Genomic DNA, 19,943 nt, shown 5'->3' with positions numbered 1-19,943 from the left:
TGTGTGTGTGTGTGTGTGTGTGTGTGTGTATTCAATTGGCTGCATCCCAATGCCAGTTTGGGGCTGGGCCACCGTGTTTTCTCTTTCACACGCTGACTCCTTGTATCCGTATGTGCCCAGCAACACAGGGAAAAATGGGGTATCCCAGGAGTAAAGCCCCTGGACCCATGGAGTCCGAGGAACTTCCAGCTCTGAGAACATCTCGACCCAGCTCGTGAGCGCCGAACTGTGGGGTGATATCTGCTATGGGCACCAAGTTCCATCGCGTCACTCGGAAGCCCCGCAGTGTGACGGTGGCCCACGTGACTGTTTCAGGCAGGAAACCTTCCTCTCATGAACCGCAAAGGGAGCTGCCACGCTGTGCCAGGAGCAGCCAAGTCTTACAGTGTACTCAGGCACTTTCCGTTCAGTTCCCTTTAACAAAAACGGGGGGGGGGGGGGGGGGGGGGGAGCCGCATTGAGCACTTACCAGGTGCCAGGTGCTCGGTGATGGGGCCACAGAGATGAGGCCCACCTGCTTTTGCCCTCATAGAGCTCACATGCCGTGGGAGACACGGGGGGAATTCATTTGCAACGCAGAGTGAGAGTGCCCTGAGGAGGGAACTCCCAGGGGCTGGGACAGTCAGGGAAGGCTCTCCCAAAGAGGCCATCTTTTTTTTTTTTTTTTTAATATGTTTTATTGATTTTTTACAGAGAGGAGGGGAGAGGGATAGAGAGTTAGAAACATCAATCAGCTGCTTCCTGCATGCTCCCTACTGGGGACAAGCCCGAAACCAAGGTACATGCCCTGGACCAGAATCGAACCTGGGACCCTTCAGTCCGCAGGCCGACGCTCTATCCACTGAGCCAAACCGGTTAGTGACGGCAAACTCATTAGTCAACAGAGCCAAATATCAACAGTACAACAATTGAAATTTCTTTTGAGAGCCCAATTTTTTAAACTGAAACTTCTTCTAACGCCACTTCTTCAAAATCAGACTCGCCCAGGCCGTGGTATTTTGTGGAAGAGCCACACTCAAGGGGCCAAAGAGCCGCATGTGGCTCGAGAGCTGCAGTTTGCCGACCACGACCACGGGGTTAGGGCAAAGAGGTGATCTTTTGTTGTTGCTGCTGCTGCCGTTTGTAATATTCTTTGTTTGTTTGTTTGTTTATGTATTGACAGAGGTGGTCTCGCCACAATAAGCCTGTGAGGTAGGCAGTGCAGCATTGCTGTCCTCACGGTGTAGCGGAGGCCCCTGGAGAGCGCCCAGCCCCGGGAGACGACACTGTCGTCCAGTTGGAGGTCAGACAGTCCCTCGCCTGATCCTCAAACCCCGGCCACAGGCGGGACACTCATTCCTGACATGTCTTCCTACACCTCTGCTGCTGAGAATACGCGGACCTGCGCCTCCTCACAGGTTACCTACAGTGCTGAGCAAACCAATTCAGTCCGACCCACCTGGCAGAGGATGGGCTCAGCAGCGCCCTCCCCCGTGTGAGGAGGTGAGCAGGGTGTCTAATCCCGCCGTGATTCCTCTGGCCGCTTTGTGGTAGGCGCAGGGCCACGGTGCGGGTTTGGTGTGAGCAGCTTTCCTTGCTGGCCTCCAGGAATATATCTCACAGGTCACCTGTCATCTTCCTCTGTTGTATTTTCGTACCGTCACAGACATTTCTAAGAGAAATGCCCCCATTTCTCAGGTGGGGAGAACACTTACAAAAGGGTGCCAAAACCATCTTGGAAAAGTACAAAGTCGATACGTGGAATCTAATAAAACAAACGAATAAATAGATTCATAAATACAGAGAACAAACTGATGGTTGCCAGAGAGGAGCTGGGGTGGGGGAATGGGTGAAAAGGGTGAAGGGGAATAAGGGGTACAAACCTCCGGTTATTTGAAAAAGGAGACGTGTGGATGTAATGTACCGCTTAGGGAAAATAGTCAACGTTATTGTAATAATTTCTTACGATGGCAGATGGTTACTAGAGTTATTGTGGTGGGGTGCGAGGGTTGAGGTGATGGCTGAGGGGTGTGGGCTTTCTTTTTGGGGTGACAAAATGCTCTAAGGGTGATGACGGCACAGTTCTGTGAAGATACTAAAAGCCATTGAACTGTACCCTTGAAACGAGTGAGTTGTCTGGTATGCGAATTAAATCTCAACACAGCTGTGGGCAAAGGGGCACCAGATGACCTGAATGGGGTAGAAAGGGGGCACAGTCTATGTTTGCCACCAGCACCCCTTGATTCTGTCCTCAGGCTCCATGCCTTTCTGCTAGGGGCGGGGGCCTTCCCCTAAGCTCCTCATGGGGACGCCCTCTGGGGTCCCTGCCCCCCTCAAACTTCAGCTTGTGGAATACTGGGGTCTGAGAATTCCGAGACTGAGCCTGCGCTTTCTGAGGTAGAGAGAGTGAACAATGGGGGGCGTGTTTGAGGGGCCTGGCGGGGAGGATTCCCCCAGATGGGTCCCCCACCCCTGGGGCAGGAATGTTTAGGGAACCCTGATGGGAGAGAGGCAGGGAGGAGAGAGGAGCTCCGAGGGAAGAGAGAGGGACTTGGGCACAATGCTGACTTCTTCTTGCCAAGTGAGAGCCTCGCGCCTTTGGGATCCTCGAGCTGCCACCTGGGGTGCGGGGTCACCTGGGAGCAGCGGTCTTGGTTGCATTGTGGGGGTGCAAGCCTAATTGCAGGAAGGACTGGAGGGCAGACCAGGTTGGGAGGAAAGAGGGAGGGAGGGGGCATTTTGGTCCGCAGCTGTTAGGGGCTCCTCCTCTGTGGTCCTGGTGAAAACGTGTGAACCCCCAGAACGCCTAGTGCACTCCCAAGGCCTGGCACTGTGCCCAGCATGCGCACATGTCCGTTAGACAACTGTGCATTGCAGGGGTATAAGCTTCTTTTGAGGCAAGATAACTTGGTGGGATAAGCAAGGCCTGGGTTTGAATCCAGTTCCTCTGCAGGCCAGCCATGTGGTATTTTTTTTTTCAAATATATTTTATTGATTTTTCACAGAGAGGAAGGGAGAGAGAGTTAGAAACATCGATGAGAGAGAAACATCAATCAGCTGCCTCCTGCACACCCCCTACAGGGGATGTGCCCACAACCAAGGCACATGCCCTTGACCGGAATCGAACCTGGGACCCTTGAGTCCCAAGGCCGACGCTCTATCCACCAAGCCAAACCAGTTAGGGCTCAAATATATTTTTATTGATTTTAGAGAGGAAGGGAGAGGGAGAGATAGAAACATCAATGAGAGAGAACCATTGATCGACTGCCCCCTGCACACCCCACACTGGGGATGGCGCCCACAACCTGGGCATGTGCCCTGACCGGGAATAGAACCGTGACCTCCTGGTTCATAGGTTGATGCTCAACCACTGGGCCATGCTGGTCAGGCCAGCCATGTGGTATTGGACAAGACACTGGGCTACTCTGAGCCTTGGTTTCCTTATCTTTAAAACAGGGCCAAACACAGTGACCTCACAGGGTGGTTAGGAGAATACCATTTGCAAACGTGGCCAGCATATAGAAGGTACCTCCATGGATGCTGGCTGGCCAGCCGTGATTTAAAGTGGAAGAAATCCCATCAAGAGCTTCAAGGTTACACGGTCTCACTGAGGGGTAGGATTCACCCCTAGACAAGGGGTCCATGATGTGCCCATACAAATGGTGTTGATGTTGCCTCAACGGAACTCAGAGGCTGGAGAGAGGGCTGAGGCGGTTGGAAGCTTGGAAAAGAAGTCGGAGCTTGAAGGATGGGGTGTGGGTGTTGGAGAGACAGAGAAGTGGGAGGCGGGCACAGAGGCTGGGGGCCTGTGGCATTAGGATGGCAGGAGCCTGCCTAGGTTAAAGCAGAATGTTTGGGTAGGGGATGGCGGCGCGGCAGAATGTGAAGTTAGATGGGAGAGGCAGGAGAGACGCTCAGAAAGGCCTTAGAAAGGGATGTGTCCAGGGCAGGGTGGGGTGCTTTGATGAACTACATATTGTCACTGGAGACCTTAGGGTCCCCCACAAACAGATGGCCCCAACTCCTGTTCCTTAGCCCCAAGGACAACTTAGAGTTTTCATCTATAGCAGCAGCAACCGTGATGCTCGTGGGCTCTCTCTAAAATGCATGCTAGCATATTAAAGGCTCTGAGAAGTCCTGCAGGACAGGGCCTGTTTAATTTTCACTCAGCCCACCCCGAACACATTTGGCCTACAAGAGCCCTTTTCTTGCAGTGCACCTTGTGCAACTCATATTCCAAAGAACGCCATTAGGAAATGCCGCTGTGGGGGAAAGGGCAGGGGTTTGGGGACGCAACAGGCCATGGTTCGATTCCTGCTCTGTGACCTAGTTAGTGTTGGATGTTGGCCAAGTCACTTTGCTTCCTAGAGTCTCCTTTTCCTCAGAGTCGTTGTGAGAATTGGGGAAACTATGTGGGTAAGGTACATGTGGTCACCTCTCTGGTTTGGCCGTGTGCCCCTCCTGTGCCAGGCCAGGCCTCGTCCCCTGAGCAGGGTCCCTACATTACAGGCTCCATATAGGCCCCTGAAGAGGTGGTTAGGTAATGGGCTAGGTAGAACTTTGATTGGATTTCCCCTGTGGTACCCTCCTTGGCCTTGGCACAATGGACAACAGAAACGCCCAGATGCACATGGAGGATACGATCAAGTCTCCAGGGGCCCAGCCAAGTCCTGGCCTGAGGACTGACAGAAAGAGTGCTGGTGTTGAGCCTGCCATATCAGGAGTCAACCAGGTAAGGACCTGAACCTCATGTTCTGGCCTCTCTGTTCCCAAGGACACCTTTCCCCTTCCCTGCCCAGCCTTCCTCCTGCAACTGCTTTAATTAAGACTCAGTTATAAGTGACACGAAACCCAATTCAAACTGGAGTAGGCAGGAAGGAGAACACAGCTGCTTGGGTAACGGAAAAATCCATCAGTGGACTTCAGGTATGGCTGGATCAAGGTGCTGACCGAGTGTCTCTAGGTGCTGCCTTCCTCTTCCATTCCCAGGCAGGCTCTCCCTGCAAGATAGCAAGTATTGCCCTGGCCACTCCAGGCGTACATCTTCCTCGCTGATGTCTCCTGACTTTAGCATCCCCAGCAGGAAGAGAGCCTCTGCGAGGGTTGAGGAAAGTCTGGCATCGCTGCCATTGGCCCAGATTATGTTCACGTGCTTATCTCGGAACCAGCCACCATGCAGGGCAGAGGGGCCTGGATCTCCTGGCACAGTGGTCGGCAAACTCATTAGTCAACAGAGCCAAATATCAACAGTACAACGATTGAAATTTCTTTTTTTAAAAATATATTTTATTAATTTTTTTTTTACAGAGAGAAGGGAAGGGAGAGGGATAGAGAACTAGAAACATCGATGAGAAAGAAACATCGACCAGCTGCCTCCTTCACACCCCCCACCGGGGATGTGCCCGCAACCAAGGTACATGCCCTTGGCCGGAATCGTACCCGGGACCCTTCAGTCTGCAGACCGACGCTCTATTCACTGAGCCAAACCGGTTTCGGCTGAAATTTCTTTTGAGAGCCCAATTTTTTAAACTTAAACTTCTTCTAACGCCACTTCTTCAAAATAGACTCGCCCAGGCCGTGGTATTTTGTGGAAGAGCCACACTCAAGGGGCCAAAGAGCCGCATGTGGCTCGCGAGCCGCAGTTTGCCGACCACGGTCCTGGCATAATGGAGCTGGAGGTCCACTGAGTCCCACTGGCAGAATAGAGAAGGACAGGTTCCCATAAAAAGAGTGCTGGCTTCTGTTGCCAGAGAGATGCTGCAGGAGCAAACCTACGAGGTGCCTTCGGTGACCTCCAGCTCCCCTTGTAACCTTTATTCCCCCGACAACTGCGGGAGGTTTCCATCCGGGCCCCTCCCCAGCCCCCAGCCTGCGTCCTAAGCCTTCAACGCACTTCACAGCCTCCTTCCATCAGTTTCTTTAGTGTCAAGTGGCACAAACTGAGAGCACAGAGAAGACTCGCCTTCCTATCTGGTTTCCTCAGAGCCCAAACGTCACCATAGAAAAGGTCAACGTTCCCTTGGGTGAAGACGCCCCCTCTCTAGCCTCTGATATAAACCATGGCTTCGCCTGGGGGCAGGAGAGGGCCTGAGGGGGTCTAGAAGGGAGGCTGGGGCAAACATTCAGGGCTTCTTCACCCCCCAGTCATTTTTCCAACAGCACAGTCGTGGGGTCACGCCCCTCCACTCAACTAGCCACGTGACCTTGGGCATGGCACTGCACCCCTCTGAGCCTCACTGTTGATGTGTGTCATGGTGTGGACCAACTGGGTGAAATCCCTGGGCTACCTGGCACAGGCCCTGCCTTCCGGTAGGTGCCTTAGTGTTGGCTCACATCAGAATCTTATATCACTCGGCTCACATCCGTCACTTGGTCACCGAAGGCACCAAGTGATGGATGAGCTGGGTTGTGTGGGTTTTGCTGACTCCGGTGGGGCTTGGAGCTGGCTCTAGGTCACTGGCTCAAGGTCACCCAGCTAGGAGTGACGGACCAAGAGGGGCATCACAGCCCAGTTTCAGGGCCTGAGCTCTGGGACCGCATGAGGGTCCTCAAGCCCCCCGGGTGCTCTGTCAAGCCTTCCTAGGCAGGACACCCTCGGCTCAGGTACTACTCTGGACCCCAGGTTTATGTCAGCGCCGAGTACTGACCAACAGCCTCTCAGCTTGGCTAGCTCTGCACCCCAGCCTCTCTCTCTCTCTCTGCCTCTTGTCTCCACCCTGCCTCTCTCTAACACACTCCCTGGGTAGGCACAGAATTTCCCTTTCCCCGAGGCCAGGATGATGCCCAGGGAGTGGGGGGTGTCCCTCCAGAATGGGTGCTCACAGGAGCATCTTTGTTCCAGGTCGTATTTCCGGATGCTGCAGGGATGGACAGTGGGAAGGAGCCCTCACCGGCCCCAGAAAGGCCCGAGAAGCGGCCCGGACACAGAGAAGCATCAGAGGAGGGGCCTCCGGAGCTCAGGACCCAGGAGCAGAGTCACCTGGCAGACCTAGGGTGAGCTGGGGGCTTCCCCGAGAGCAGGTCCAGGAGAGAGCGCCCCCTGATCCACCGGGAGCAAGGAGAGGGAGGAGGGAGTACTCCCAGACCATGTGGACCCTCCCAGTCATAGCACCTGAACGGTTCTTCACACAAATCACAGGAAATGATTGTGTCGGCTGTTGTCTGAGCTCCCCTGCTGGGCCACAAGCTTCTGTCATGTTCAGCCTCAAATTCCTCATGCCTGGGGTTGTGCCTGGTGCATAGTAGATGCTCAATAAATATGTATTCACTGAATTAATTTTTTTTAATTAATTTTTTAAAAAAAGGAACAAAAGAGAGGCTGAGAGACATGGAAACACACGTTTACATGGAATTATTGTTCCTGTTTTCTAAATGTTGGATATATGTTTTAAACTTGTCTGCAGTGAGAACATATTCTTTCCAAAAAGAGCAAGTCAAGAGGGAGCCAGAGACAGGCAAAGTGAAAGACTTGGGAAACAGTAATAGTGACATCTGGTTAGCTTGTTGTTTACATTTGATTATAACCAAAAACCTCTAAATCATCTCTTCTCCATGAAAAGTTAAGGGATTCCATCAAAGCCAGGTTTGAGTCCCTGGAGACATGTTCTGCATACCATGCTGACGGAAACATAAACTGTTTCTACTGAAACAACTGGGCAATTTGTTTAAACTGACTTCTAGCCCTACCCAGTTTGGCTCAATGAATAGAGCATCCCTCACGAGGTCCAAAGGGTCCCGGGTTCGATTCCGGTCAAGGGCACGTACCTTGGTTGCTGGCTCCTCCCCAGCTTGAGCCCTGGTCGAGGCTTGTGCAGGAGGCAATCAATGGATGTGTTTCTCTCACATTGATGTTTCTCTCTGCCTTTCCCTTTCTCTTCCTCTCTCCCTAAAAATCAATGGGAAAATATCTAACCATCTTTCACCCATTTCCAGAAATATGCCCTAAGGAAATCACTGGAGAGTCAGGCAAAGTTTTATGCAGAAAAATGCTCACTGTCACATTTTTTTAAACACTAAAAGATTGGAACTGCCCATGTGCCCTAAATGCCCAAATAGAGAAACAGTTAAGTAAATTATAATTCTCTAGAAAATCTATATATATAAAAGGCTAATATGCAAAGTACCCCCCCGGGAGTTTGACAGGGAGACCCGAAGTTCGATCACTCACTGTGACGTGTGCTGACCACCAGGGGACAGCGCAGAATGAAGGAAGGCTCCAGACAGCAGCTGGCAGCCAGAAGGAAGGCCCCTGATCACTGGCCAGGCCTAGGGAACCCTACCTGTGCACGAAATTTCGTGCACCAGGCCTCTAGTATGTTGACAAAAGACTTTTTATATATAAAAAAAGCATGTTTATAAAAGACTTTTGTCATGGGAAAAACTTAGGCTATACTGTTAAATGAAAAACTATAGATGCAATAGAATTTTAACCATGTGAAATGATGCAATTACTTGCAGGGGGTAACTAAATAAATCCTCATTACCAATATGTGTGTATGTCCACAGGAAGAAGCCTGGGGGAACTGCTCTAGAGTATTCGAGGGACACCCATAGACACAGATTCAGATCCTGAGCTGTCACCTTGAGCTCTTTGACACTAGGCTCGAGTCTCTCAACCTCTTTGAATTCCAATTCCCTTTAATTTTTCTTAAAAAAGAATAAATAGTAAGAATAGTAAGTCCTAACTTTCTTAAACATCGACATCGAAGTGTTTATGATTTGGGGAATTCATATCAGTCCTTCATCCATTCTCCCAGGCATTAAGTATGCACCCCCGCTGTGCCTGGTCCTGCATCGGTGCTCTGGGAACTACAAAGAAGTATCTATATATATAAAAGCCTAAATGACCCTTCTACCAGCTGACCATTCAACCAGCTGACTAGTAGCTATGACACACACTGACCACCAGGCGGCAGACGCTCAACACAGGAGCTGCCACGCTGCAGTGACTTGGCAGTTGTGGTTCTTGGGTGATGCACCCGGATCCAGAGAAGAGGGAGCCCGATTCCAGGGTGCATCACCCAAGAACCAACCTCTTGCAATCCAGAACCCCTCGGGGGATGTCAGGCTGCCGGTTTCAGCCCGATCCCCATAGGCCAGGCTGAGGGACCCCACCTGCCAGAGGAACCCCCGCTCACTCCGCAGACGCCCTTTGAGCCCTGGTGCCACCCCAGGTGCAGGCCGGCCAGGAGGGACTGCGGGAGGTTGACTCCAGGGCGTGTCCGGCCTGTCTCGCCCAGTCCCACCTCGCCCCACCGGCCACCTTCTAATTAATTTACTTTCAATGTGCACGAATCCTCCAGTGAGAATATAAAACTGTGCCCCAGTCCAGGAGCTGAGGTGTCCGTTTGTCTGTTCTGCCAGGAAGAAGCTGTCATCTTGGGCCCCTCAGGAACGGCCCGAGGAGCTGCAAGGAGGCCAGGATCGGGCCAAGCCAGGAAGTGAGCTGGGGGTGCTGCCTTCCAGCGTCTCCCCAGCACCTGAAGGGCTGCAGCAGCAGGGCTCCGGGCAGGAGACCGAGGACCTGCAGGGGAGACAGGAGAACCCCGGGACAGTGAAGGGTCAGGCCCCCCAGAGGTGCCAGGTAATGTCTGCGGAGAACTGGGCAGGAAGGCAGGGAATGACTGACCCACAGGGACACGAAGGAGCCCCCCACACCCCACTGGTGTATTGTGTCTGCTCCTCTCTGTGCCCCGGAAAGGCCCAGCACGCAGTCTGTGTGGGTCGTGGGGATATTCCGATTGGTCTTGATTGTCCATAGCAAGCCTTTAAGACTTGTTTCTGGGGTGGCCCTGTGGTACGTCGGTGGGTGCCTGAGGCAGGAAGCAGGTAAGCGGGGCTCTGCATACAATTAACACTGGGACATGCTGGGTTCAACGAAGCTCAGACAGGTTTCTTTACACCAGGAGATCCTAGAAGCTGTGTCTCAGCTTGTGGGACCTGGTGAGAGATGGTTAGAGTATGGTGAGTTGGTTTTTGTAAATGGTGTGAGTGTTGGACTGAGGCTCATTTTGGGCACATGGTTATGCAACCATTCCAGCACCGTTTGCTGAGGACTGTCCTTCTCTGCTGAATTTTCACCTTTGTCGAAAGTCAGCCAGGGTGGGGCTCCCCATTTTGGTGTCCTTGTCGTCAGCCCACCCCAGGTCACCAGGCAGCAAATGGGTCAGATATAGTGCAGACAACAGAGCCTTCTTGCACCTTGGACAGCTGTGGACAGTACCTGGAAGACAAGCCCCTCAAGGAGGCAGGCACCCCACACATTAGGCCACAGGGGACCCTGCCAGAGCCTGGCCCAGGGGGAGACAAGGACGGGTCTCAGGAAGCAATGCCCCTAATGCCCACAACGCCGGAGAAGACTGCCAACTCCTTCCCGCCATCCACGCCAGGACCTAACACACCCAAAGAAGGGTAAGCCATCCTCTGACGCCACCCCCACCCACTCCCTGACCCCAGCAAGATGGCTCTTCTGCTGAGTTCCAGGTGAGGTGAATTCGAGTCCTGGCTGCTCCTGACCTGATGGAGGGCCTGGGGCAGGTCATGGCTCTCTGGGTCTCAATGTCCCCACCCGTACAATGGCTCTAACACTAGAATTTTTTGTTCTGTGGGCCTGTACTTTATGGGCCATGCCCTACAGGGTGGGTGTGAGAGAATGGGGAGCCCCTCTGAGATTAAAAGACCAGGGGGATGATGCTGGGATGGTGGACCTGAGGGTCCTGGGGGCTGAGAGAAGGGGGTGCAAGGGTCATGCCTTGAACTGAGCCCCCCCCCCCACTGGGGTTACTCCCTTGTTTAGGGTCAAGGCTGAGGAAACCAAGCCAGCACCAGGGCCTGTTCCTCCACCAGTAAGTAGAGCCAGAGTGGACATGGGGAGAGGTGGAGGGGATCCTGAGGAGGAAGGGGGCAGAGGTAGACATGGGACAGTATTTGGAGTCAAACTGGAGAAGGTGTGTACATGTGAGTGTGCACATGTATGTGCATGCATGTACATGTGTTTTTGCACATCTGTATATGTGTGCATCTTGGGTGGGGGTGTCAAGGATGCTCTTACACCCTGGAGCCCTTGTGTTCACCCCAAGTTGTGTTGCGGCTTTTCCCACACCGGCATAGATTTTTTTTTTTCACCCATTTGCTCTCGATCACAGCATACAATCCAAAGCTTCCCTGAACATCTAGGGGCTTCCACTTCCCTCCCAGCACCCCCTCTCCACCAGCTCTGCCATTTCTGGGCAGCCTGTGAATGCACAGTCATCACCTGCCCCTGCCTTTCTGCTCGTCACTGGCCAACCCCCAACCCTGGCTTAACCAGCCACCCACTTGCCCTCTGCCTGCACATGAGCAGCTCAACACGGTTGGAGAAAAGCCCTGTCTTGTTGGTGGGCTTCACTCCCCAGCGATGACCACTAAGGTCGGAAGCTCCTGGCAATCCTCGGCTGTTCCCCGGCCATGCTGCCCTCCCCCTCTGCTCCAGGATGTCATTTCACAACAGCACTCTCCTTGCCATGCGTCTGGACTGGTGATCTGGCCTCATATGTCATTGAACGGCAAGAAGCATCAGAGGAGAAAACTGGGATAGTAGCTAGGAGGGTTTGTGGTGTCAGGAGAGTATTTTTCTCTTAAAGAAGGAAGGCAGCCCTAGCCGGTTTGGCTCAGTGGATAGAGCTTCGGCCTACGGACTGAAGGGTCCCGGATTTGATTCCTGGTCAGGGCACATGCCTGGGTTTTCAGGCTTGATCCCCAGTAGGGGGCATGCAGGAGGCAGCCGATCAATGATTCTCCATCATTATTTTTTTTCAAATATATATATTTTATTGATTTTTTACAGAGAGGAAGGGAGAGGGATAGAAAGTTAGAAACATCGATGAGAGAGGAACATCGATCAGCTGCCTCCTGCACACCCTCTACTGGGGATGTGCCCGCAACCAAGGTACATGCCCTTGACCGGAATCGAACCTGCGACCCTTCAGTCCACAGGCCGACGCTCTATCCACTGGGCCAAACCGGTTTCGGCAATTCTCCGTCATTATTGATGTTTCTCTTTCTCCCTCTCCCTTCCTCTCTGAAATCAATAAAATATATTTTTTAAAAAGAAGGAAAATATTATGGCATGCTTACATGCTGATAGGAGCAATCTGTTGGCGAAGTAGAGCTGATGCTTTAGGAAAAGAGAGCGTGTGGCAAGAGCTGCATCTTTGAGAGCAAAGACTGGGCTGGAGCCTGCAGGGCACGGCCTGGTTGGAGATGGGCTGGGGACAAGTGCAGGATGGCTGTGATGGGAGGGCAGGTGCAGGGTGGCTGTGATGGGAGGGGCAAGGAAAGGGTGGCTGTGATGGGAGGGGCAGGTGCAGGGTGGCTGTGATGGGAGGGGCAAGGAAAGGGTGGCTGTGATGGGAGGGGCAGGTGCAGGGTGGCTGTGATGGGAGGGGCAAGGAAAGGGTGGCTGTGATGGGAGGGGCAGGTGCAGGGTGGCTGTGATGGGAGGGGCAGGGAAAGGGTGGCTGTGATGGGAGGGCAGGTGCAGGATGGCTGTGATGGGAGGGGCAGGTGCAGGGTGGCTGTGATGGGAGGGCAGGTGCAGGATGGCTGTGATGGGAGGGGCAGGGAAAGGGTGGCTGTGATGGGAGGGGCAGGGAAAGGGTGGCTGTGATGGGAGGGCAGGTGCAGGATGGCTGTGATGGGAGGGGCAGGTGCAGGGTGGCTGTGATGGGAGGGCAGGTGCAGGATGGCTGTGATAGGAGGGGCAGGGAAAGGGTGGCTGTGATGGGAGGGGCAGGGAAAGGGTGGCTGTGATGGGAGGGCAGGTGCAGGGTGGCTGTGATGGGAGGGGCAGGTGCAGGGTGGCTGTGATGGGAGGGGCAGGTGCAGGGTGGCTGTGATGGGAGGGCAGGTGCAGGGTGGCTGTGATGGGAGGGGCAGGTGCAGGATGGCTGTGATGGGAGGGGCAAGGAAAGGGTGGCTGTGATGGGAGGGGCAGGTGCAGGGTGGCTGTGATGGGAGGGGCAGGGAAAGGGTGGCTGTGATGGGAGGGCAGGTGCAGGATGGCTGTGATGGGAGGGGCAGGTGCAGGGTGGCTGTGATGGGAGGGCAGGTGCAGGATGGCTGTGATGGGAGGGGCAGGGAAAGGGTGGCTGTGATGGGAGGGGCAGGGAAAGGGTGGCTGTGATGGGAGGGCAGGTGCAGGATGGCTGTGATGGGAGGGGCAGGTGCAGGGTGGCTGTGATGGGAGGGCAGGTGCAGGATGGCTGTGATAGGAGGGGCAGGGAAAGGGTGGCTGTGATGGGAGGGGCAGGGAAAGGGTGGCTGTGATGGGAGGGCAGGTGCAGGGTGGCTGTGATGGGAGGGGCAGGTGAAGGGTGGCTGTGATGGGAGGGGCAGGTGCAGGGTGGCTGTGATGGGAGGGCAGGTGCAGGGTGGCTGTGATGGGAGGGGCAGGTGCAGGGTGGCTGTGATGGGAGGGCAGGTGCAGGGTGGCTGTGATGGGAGGGGCAGGTGCAGGGTGGCTGTGATGGGAGGGCAGGTGCAGGATGGCTGTGATGGGAGGGGCAGGGAAAGGGTGGCTGTGATGGGAGGGGCAGGGAAAGGGTGGCTGTGATGGGAGGGCAGGTGCAGGGTGGCTGTGATGGGAGGGGCAGGTGCAGGGTGGCTGTGATGGGAGGGGCAGGTGCAGGGTGGCTGTGATGGGAGGGCAGATGCAGGGTGGCTGTGATGGGAGGGCAGATGCAGGGTGGCTGTGATGGGAGGGCATGTGCAGGGTGGCTGTGATGGGAGGGGCAGGTGCAGGGTGGCTGTGATGGGAGGGGCAGGTGCAGGATGGCTGTGATGGGAGGGCAGGTGCAGGGTGGCTGTGATGGGAGGGGCAGGGACAGGGTGGCTGTGATGGGAGGGCAGGGACAGGGTGGCTGTGATGGGAGGGCAGGTGCAGGGTGGCTGTGATGGGAGGGCAGGTGCAGGGTGGCTGTGATGGGAGGGGCAGGTGCAGGGGGGCTGTGATGGGAGGGCAGGTGCAGGATGGCTGTGATGGGAGGGGCAGGTGCAGGGATGCTGTGATGGGAGGGCAGGTGCAGGGTGGCTGTGATGGGAGGGCAGGTGCAGGGTGGCTGTGATGGGAGGGGCAGGTGCAGGGTGGCTGTGATGGGAGGGGCAGGTGCAGGATGGCTGTGATGGGAGGGGCAGGTGCAGGGTGGCTGTGATGGGAGGGAAGGTGCAGGGTGGCTGTGATGGGAGGGAAGGTGCAGGGTGGCTGTGATGGGAGGGAAGGTGCAGGGTGGCTGTGATGGGAGGGAAGGTGCAGGATGGCTGGATTGCTGAAGGAACGAGTGGCAACTTACTGCGTGCCTGCCCTATGCCGAGTGCTGGGTAGAGGTGGGTAAAGAGGTGAACAAGGCCCCTGAAGTTATCTCTGGTCAGGCCACTGCAGGCTGCGTCGATCACAGCGAAGGACACGAGTGAGTGGTGGGACCCAGAGGAACTCCAGACCACAGCTCAGAGAGCTGCGAGGCGGCAGAGCCCAAGTCAAGTGCAGGGGACTCATGGGGTGGGAGCCTCGTGTGATGCATGTGAGGTCTGGGCGACATCCTCCAGGGGCCCAGAGAGGAAGGGGCAGTCGGTGTGAGGATGCCCTGGAGAGTAGGTGGCACCAAGAAAATCTGTGGGGCAGTGTGGCTGGCTAGAGGCCACATCCCCTCCCCCTCTCTGTCCCCAGGGGGTGAGGGACACTGGAGAGAGAAGGGAGCTGGGCTGTGCCCCGAAGCAGCTTCCGGAGCCCACAGCCACCACGGGTGCCCAGAACCTTGGGAGCACCGGGCAGGGCTTCATGAAGTGCCTGCTGGAGGTGGAGGAGGAGGAGGCCATGCATCGGAGGGCCACCAAGGCCCGGGCCCTGCCAAACCGGAAGGCCCCCAAGACCCTGACCCCTGTGCCCACCTCAGCCCCGGTTGGCAACTCAGCCTCAAACCTGCTGCTGACACTGCCTCAGACCCCCGCCTCGGCCCCTGCCATGGCCCCATCCTGGGTCCGGCCACCAGCCCCTGGGCCCATCCCTGCCCCTGTGGGAGCCCCTGTCCCGGCCTCTGTACCTGTCACGGTCCTGCCAGCGCCTACCCTGGACCTGGGCTGGAGAAAGACAGTATTCTTGCACCACGGCGGCGAGAGAAGCCTGATCCACGCCAAGGCACGGTAGGAGCCCCCCAAAAAGAGGATCAGAGCTTCTGTCCCCTTGTCCCTGGCCTCTCTCTCCCAGACTCTTGTCCCTGTCCCTGGCCCTGTCTGTGTGTCCTCTCCATTTCCCCTCATTTCTGCCCTCTCTCCCAGCTCTATGTCCCCATATCTAGGTCTCCGTTCCCATTTCTGACCCCTTTTCCTACCGCCCCACAATGGTGTGTGTCTTTTCTCGTGTCCTTCACCTCCGCCCCGCTCTTCCTCTGGGTCACTCAGCCTCTCTGACCTCCCAGAGCCTCCCCCAGGGTCCGGCCCATGCGCCCGCTGCCCCGGCTTCTCCCCAGCCCTGCCCTCCTCTGGGTGCAGCCGGGGGCAGGGGCAGGCGGCTGGATACACACCCGCCGGTCTGTCCTCTGCAGGCAGGACCTGGAGGAGCGCTGCTTCCTAAACTTGTATCAGAACTGGGAGGCGCGGGTTGAGGAGCACCTCACCCTGAAGCAAGAGGAAGGTGAGGCCGGCCCGGGGAGCCCCCGCAGGGGCATCAGAACACTCCGTCCTTTGGGGTTCGCAGACCTGGGTGGGGGTGGTTTACAGACCAGACCACCACCCTGTGCCCACCCAGCCCTGTGTGGTGGACCCAGTGGAGTGCCTGGCTAGGGGATCGCGCAGGGCAGGGGGCTGGCCCAAGCGCGCACACTGCTGGGTGGGGGGCCGGAACTCACGCTGGGTCCTCTCGCTTGGGGCCCAGGATGCGCCCAGTTCCAGTCACCTCGCCGAGTGATGGAAGCAGGCCTGCCAAGCGCGTCAGGTTTTGGAGGCGTTTCTGCCTCCCTCCCCGGAGCCCGCTCCACTGGGCCTCCTTCGAAGCAGCCTCCAGGGCCCTTGGCTGTCCTAGACTGGTCTCCCTTCCCACCCCATCCCGCTCCCACCCCAAAATGTACAAGTTCTGAGCACACACCCTGGGCGAGGCGCTGTGCTCTTGGGCTGGGCCCTGTGACCCCACCTACTGCGCTGTGAGGGGGAGGCATCTCTGCTTTCTGTGGGCTCCAGAGGTGGCCTCACCAGCCTGGCCCTAAAGAGTGGGTGTGCGTCCTCCTCCCCCCTTCACTCCTCCACAGCCTGGGCCCCTCTGGCCACAGTGGCCCGCTCCTCGGCCTTTCTTGGAGGCACTCTCTGGCTCCCTATGACCGCCTCCTTGAAGTTCACACCTTTCTGCATTAAGACCCTCTAGCCATTGTTGGCTGGGCTTTTCTAAGTACAGGACCCGCTGCCCCACCTCCTCGAGTAGAGTTCATGGGCAGCATGCCTTTTTGGCTTAGAGCCCAGGGTTCCCAGCACGACCCTTGACCCTACCTGGTGAGGAAAGAGCTGGCTACGCTGCTCTGATGCTCCAAGCTGCCCTGCATTTTGGATGATGGGATCTGTTTTTGAGAGTTGTTCTGTTTTTTCCTTTTCCAATGTGGCTGCTCACAGCACATCACCACCGCCCAAACCCTAGCTGCATCTCCTCCCCACGCTTCACTTCTGTGTCAGAGGCTCATTATGTGCCAGGCACTGAATTAATACAGCCGCTCTTGGAGGGTGCACTGTTATGTCCATCTTACAGATAAGAAAATCGAGGCTCAGAGGAGGGCAGGCTAGCTCTGGAGGCTAGGAGTCTGAGGTCACGATGTTGATATGCTTGGTTTGTCCCGAGGCCTCTTTGCTTGGCTTGCCTTCTCCGTGTCCTCACATGGTCTTTCGTATGTGTGAGCACATTCCTGGTGTCTCTTTGTGTGTCCAAATTTCCTCTTCTTATAAGGACACCAGTTAGATTGGATTTTAAGGTACTGGGTGGGGGGTTAAGGCTTCAACATGGGGATTTGCAGTTAGGGGACACAGTTCGGCCCACAACAGTAATTCAGAGCCAGTCTTCGTACTAGGTCTGTTGATTCTAACCCGCATTTTGCTGTGAGCTAAGAAACCAGACACCACACGTTATGACCAGGAAGGACACGGCTTTTGTACCAGCTGGCACTGCTCTGGGGCTTTCTCGGCATCCTTCCTGGTCCTCGGCTGGGGTCCAGATCACTGAAGCCTAGAAGCCATGTCCATGCAGATGAGGGACCACAGAGCACCCAAGTCCAGGTGCAGACAGAGTCAGAAAGACCTGTCTGGTCCTCAGTTTCCCCAACCTTACAAAGGAATAAGCATTCTACTCTTACAAGGCTATCGTGAGAATTAAACGAGAACCTGGCTACAGAGAGCGTAGCACAGTGCCGGGCACATAGTGGGTGCTCCTGGTGCAAAGCGAAGGTTGCTAATTAGCTTTTGCTGCACCAGCTGAGCCCTTGGCCTGACCTTGTTTAGAGTGGAGTTAGTCGATGGGACCACACCCCTCCACTTTCACTCTTTCAGTTCCCTTGTCCCTCCACCCGGCCATGCCAGTAGAGGACACTGGGCAAGAGGGTGGCTGGAGGGGAGGGGAGGAGTGGTGGAAACAGAGATGTCCCCACCTCACGTAACCCCACTGCCGGCCCCAGCCTTCCACAGTTACTTTGAGATCTTCAATGGCCCTGGCGAGGTGGACGCGTACAGCCTGCAGAACGTCCTGCTCATCGTGGGCATCTCCCTGACGCCGGCGCAGGTGGAGGATGCCCTGATGAGTGCTGACATTGATGGTGAGTGAGGGGAGGTTCCTTCCATGTCCCAGTTAGGGCAGCTCCACGGGCCATGGGAGACGGGTACAGTCCAGTTAGGTGCTCAGGACTCTGGTTTAAAAGGTCCTGCCCTTGGTTTAATGCACTGCTGTCACAGTCTAGAATTTTTTTTTAATTTTTATTTATTGATTTGAGAGAAATATCAATTTGTTGTTCCACTTAATTATGCGTTCATTGGTTGATTCTTGTCTGTGCCCTGACCAGGGATCGAGCCTACCCTTGGCGTATTGGGGACAATGCTCTAACCAACTGAGCTACCCAGCCAGGGCCAGTCCAGAAATTCCTAATGTTTTCTGCCTTTTCATTTTGCACTGGACCTGAAAGTTAATACTCCCTGAGCACCTACCTACTCAGTGCCAGGTTCTGGTGACTGAGAGATGACCAAGACCTACCTCCTCACCCCAAGATGTACATGACCTCTGAGGTCCCTTCCTTTTGGGCCCTTGTGTGTGCTTCATTGGACATTCCCCTGTGATTTGGTCACTCATTTTACCAACTGTAGGATCTTGAATGAGTCAATGAAGTTCACCAAGCCTCAGTTTCCCCATCTGTACAATGGAGCTGATGGCAATATCCACCTGTGCTGAAAGATTTAATGAGATAATCCAGGCAAAGCGTTGAGCAAACACCTGGTACACAGAATGCGTCCAGAAGGCATTAACTGCTAGGTTACACGTGGTTTGATTGGCTAGACACAGGATGTGGGAGCAGTGGGCTGTGGAGGGCCTGGGCTCCTGACCACTGCTTCCTCCATCACTGCACAAATGCAAATCTTCATGCTCAAGCCAGGAATTGACCCCAGCTCGGCCCCTATGTGACCCTTGGCAACAGGCTTCTTTTCTCTGGGCATCAGGCCTCATCTGTGACATGGGAAGAAGTATTAAGCACCCCCAGAGGGTGGCTTTAAGGACTAGAGATTATTCATTCATTCGTCAGGTAGTTCAGAGAACATTTGCTAGGACCTACCTGTCTTAAGCCCAGAAGACACAGTGCAGAACACAACAGGCCCAGTTCCTGCCTCCCAGAAAGAACCTCCATTACATTCCAGATCTTCCGAGTGTGTGGTTGAAGTATGGGGGTTTTTATAAGTGTTTGAGGGGATCTGACCTGGGTTGACCTGACTTCTCTGAAGAAGGGATGGTCAAGGGGAAGTATTAAGTGAAGGAGCTGGAGTGGGGTGGAGAAAATTCTAGGACAAGGAAGCAGCCTGGGAAGAATGTGGCCCCTGGTGGCAGAGCAGGTTAGTCTTGAGGGTCTGGGCACTAGGTGAGGCTGGAGACAGGTAACAGCCAGGTCTAGTGGGGCCCTGAAGGCCAAAGTGGGAATGTGTGTGCTGATGTATTCTCATGCAGTGACTATCAAATGGTAATAATAATAGTTGCTGATGCCCTAGCTGGTTTGGCTTAGTGGATAGAGCACCGGCCTGCGGACTGAAGGGTCCCCGTTTCGATTTCGCTCAAGGGCACATGCCCAGGGTTGTGGGTTCAATCCCCAGTGGGGGGTATGCAGGAGGCAGCCGATCAATGATTCTCTTTCATCATTGATGTTTCTCTTTCTCCCTCTCCCTTCCTCTATGAAATCAATAAAAAATATATACTTAAAAAAACAACCAATGATTTTTAAAAATAATAGTTGCTGATGTTTAGTGAGCATGTATTATATGCATGGCCTGTTCTAAGCCCTTTGCCTCATTTTATCTCCCATGAGATAGGTATTATAGTTATCCTCACCTATAGTTGGGAAAACTAAGGCTTAGTGGTGCTAAGAGACTGTGCCAAGGTCACATGAATAGTAAGTGGTGGAGCTGAGATATGAACTCAGATTACTGCCTCTAGGACTCAAGTTCTGGGAGCTTGTAACTCAGAAGATTTGAATTTTTGCCTTCTACTCACCTGGGTGCACCATGCTTTCTGCACTGACTATACATTATTTTAAAAAAATGTTTTTATTCATTTCAAAGAGAGGAAGGGAGAGATAGATACATCAATGATGAGAGAGAATCACATTGATTGGTTGCCTCCTGCACACCCCCTATTGGGGATTAAGCCTGCAACCTGGGCATGTGCCCTGACCGGGAATCAAACCGTGACCTCCTGGTTCATGGATTGA

General features: G+C 54.8%; 1 protein-coding gene across 3 annotated transcripts in view; it reads left to right on the top strand.

The window, feature by feature from the left end:
* Positions 1 to 2,414: 2,414 nt before the first annotated feature.
* Positions 2,415 to 19,943, top strand: part of SPATA21 (spermatogenesis associated 21) — a 31,913-nt gene continuing 14,384 nt past the window's right edge. The window contains exons 1-10 of one of the 3 annotated variants that reach the window (XM_028155528.2): positions 2,415 to 2,560; positions 3,436 to 3,572; positions 4,594 to 4,711; positions 6,821 to 6,972; positions 9,343 to 9,562; positions 10,115 to 10,389; positions 10,775 to 10,823; positions 14,681 to 15,153; positions 15,555 to 15,643; positions 17,658 to 17,795. In XM_028155528.2, coding sequence (XP_028011329.2) covers positions 4,604 to 4,711; positions 6,821 to 6,972; positions 9,343 to 9,562; positions 10,115 to 10,389; positions 10,775 to 10,823; positions 14,681 to 15,153; positions 15,555 to 15,643; positions 17,658 to 17,795 — 1,504 coding nt within the window. In that variant the 5' untranslated portion in view covers positions 2,415 to 2,560; positions 3,436 to 3,572; positions 4,594 to 4,603. Of the gene's footprint in view, positions 2,561 to 3,435; positions 3,594 to 4,593; positions 4,712 to 6,820; positions 6,973 to 9,342; positions 9,563 to 10,114; positions 10,390 to 10,774; positions 10,824 to 14,680; positions 15,154 to 15,554; positions 15,644 to 17,657; positions 17,796 to 19,943 lie in introns of those variants that run through there. The other 2 variants (XM_028155527.2, XM_054721393.1) reach the window with 2 other exon arrangements.

This window comes from Eptesicus fuscus, chromosome 9 (genome assembly GCF_027574615.1).
Source record: "Eptesicus fuscus isolate TK198812 chromosome 9, DD_ASM_mEF_20220401, whole genome shotgun sequence".
Lineage (NCBI taxonomy): Eukaryota > Metazoa > Chordata > Mammalia > Chiroptera > Vespertilionidae > Eptesicus > Eptesicus fuscus.
This window is presented reverse-complemented; position numbering and strand designations above follow the sequence as displayed.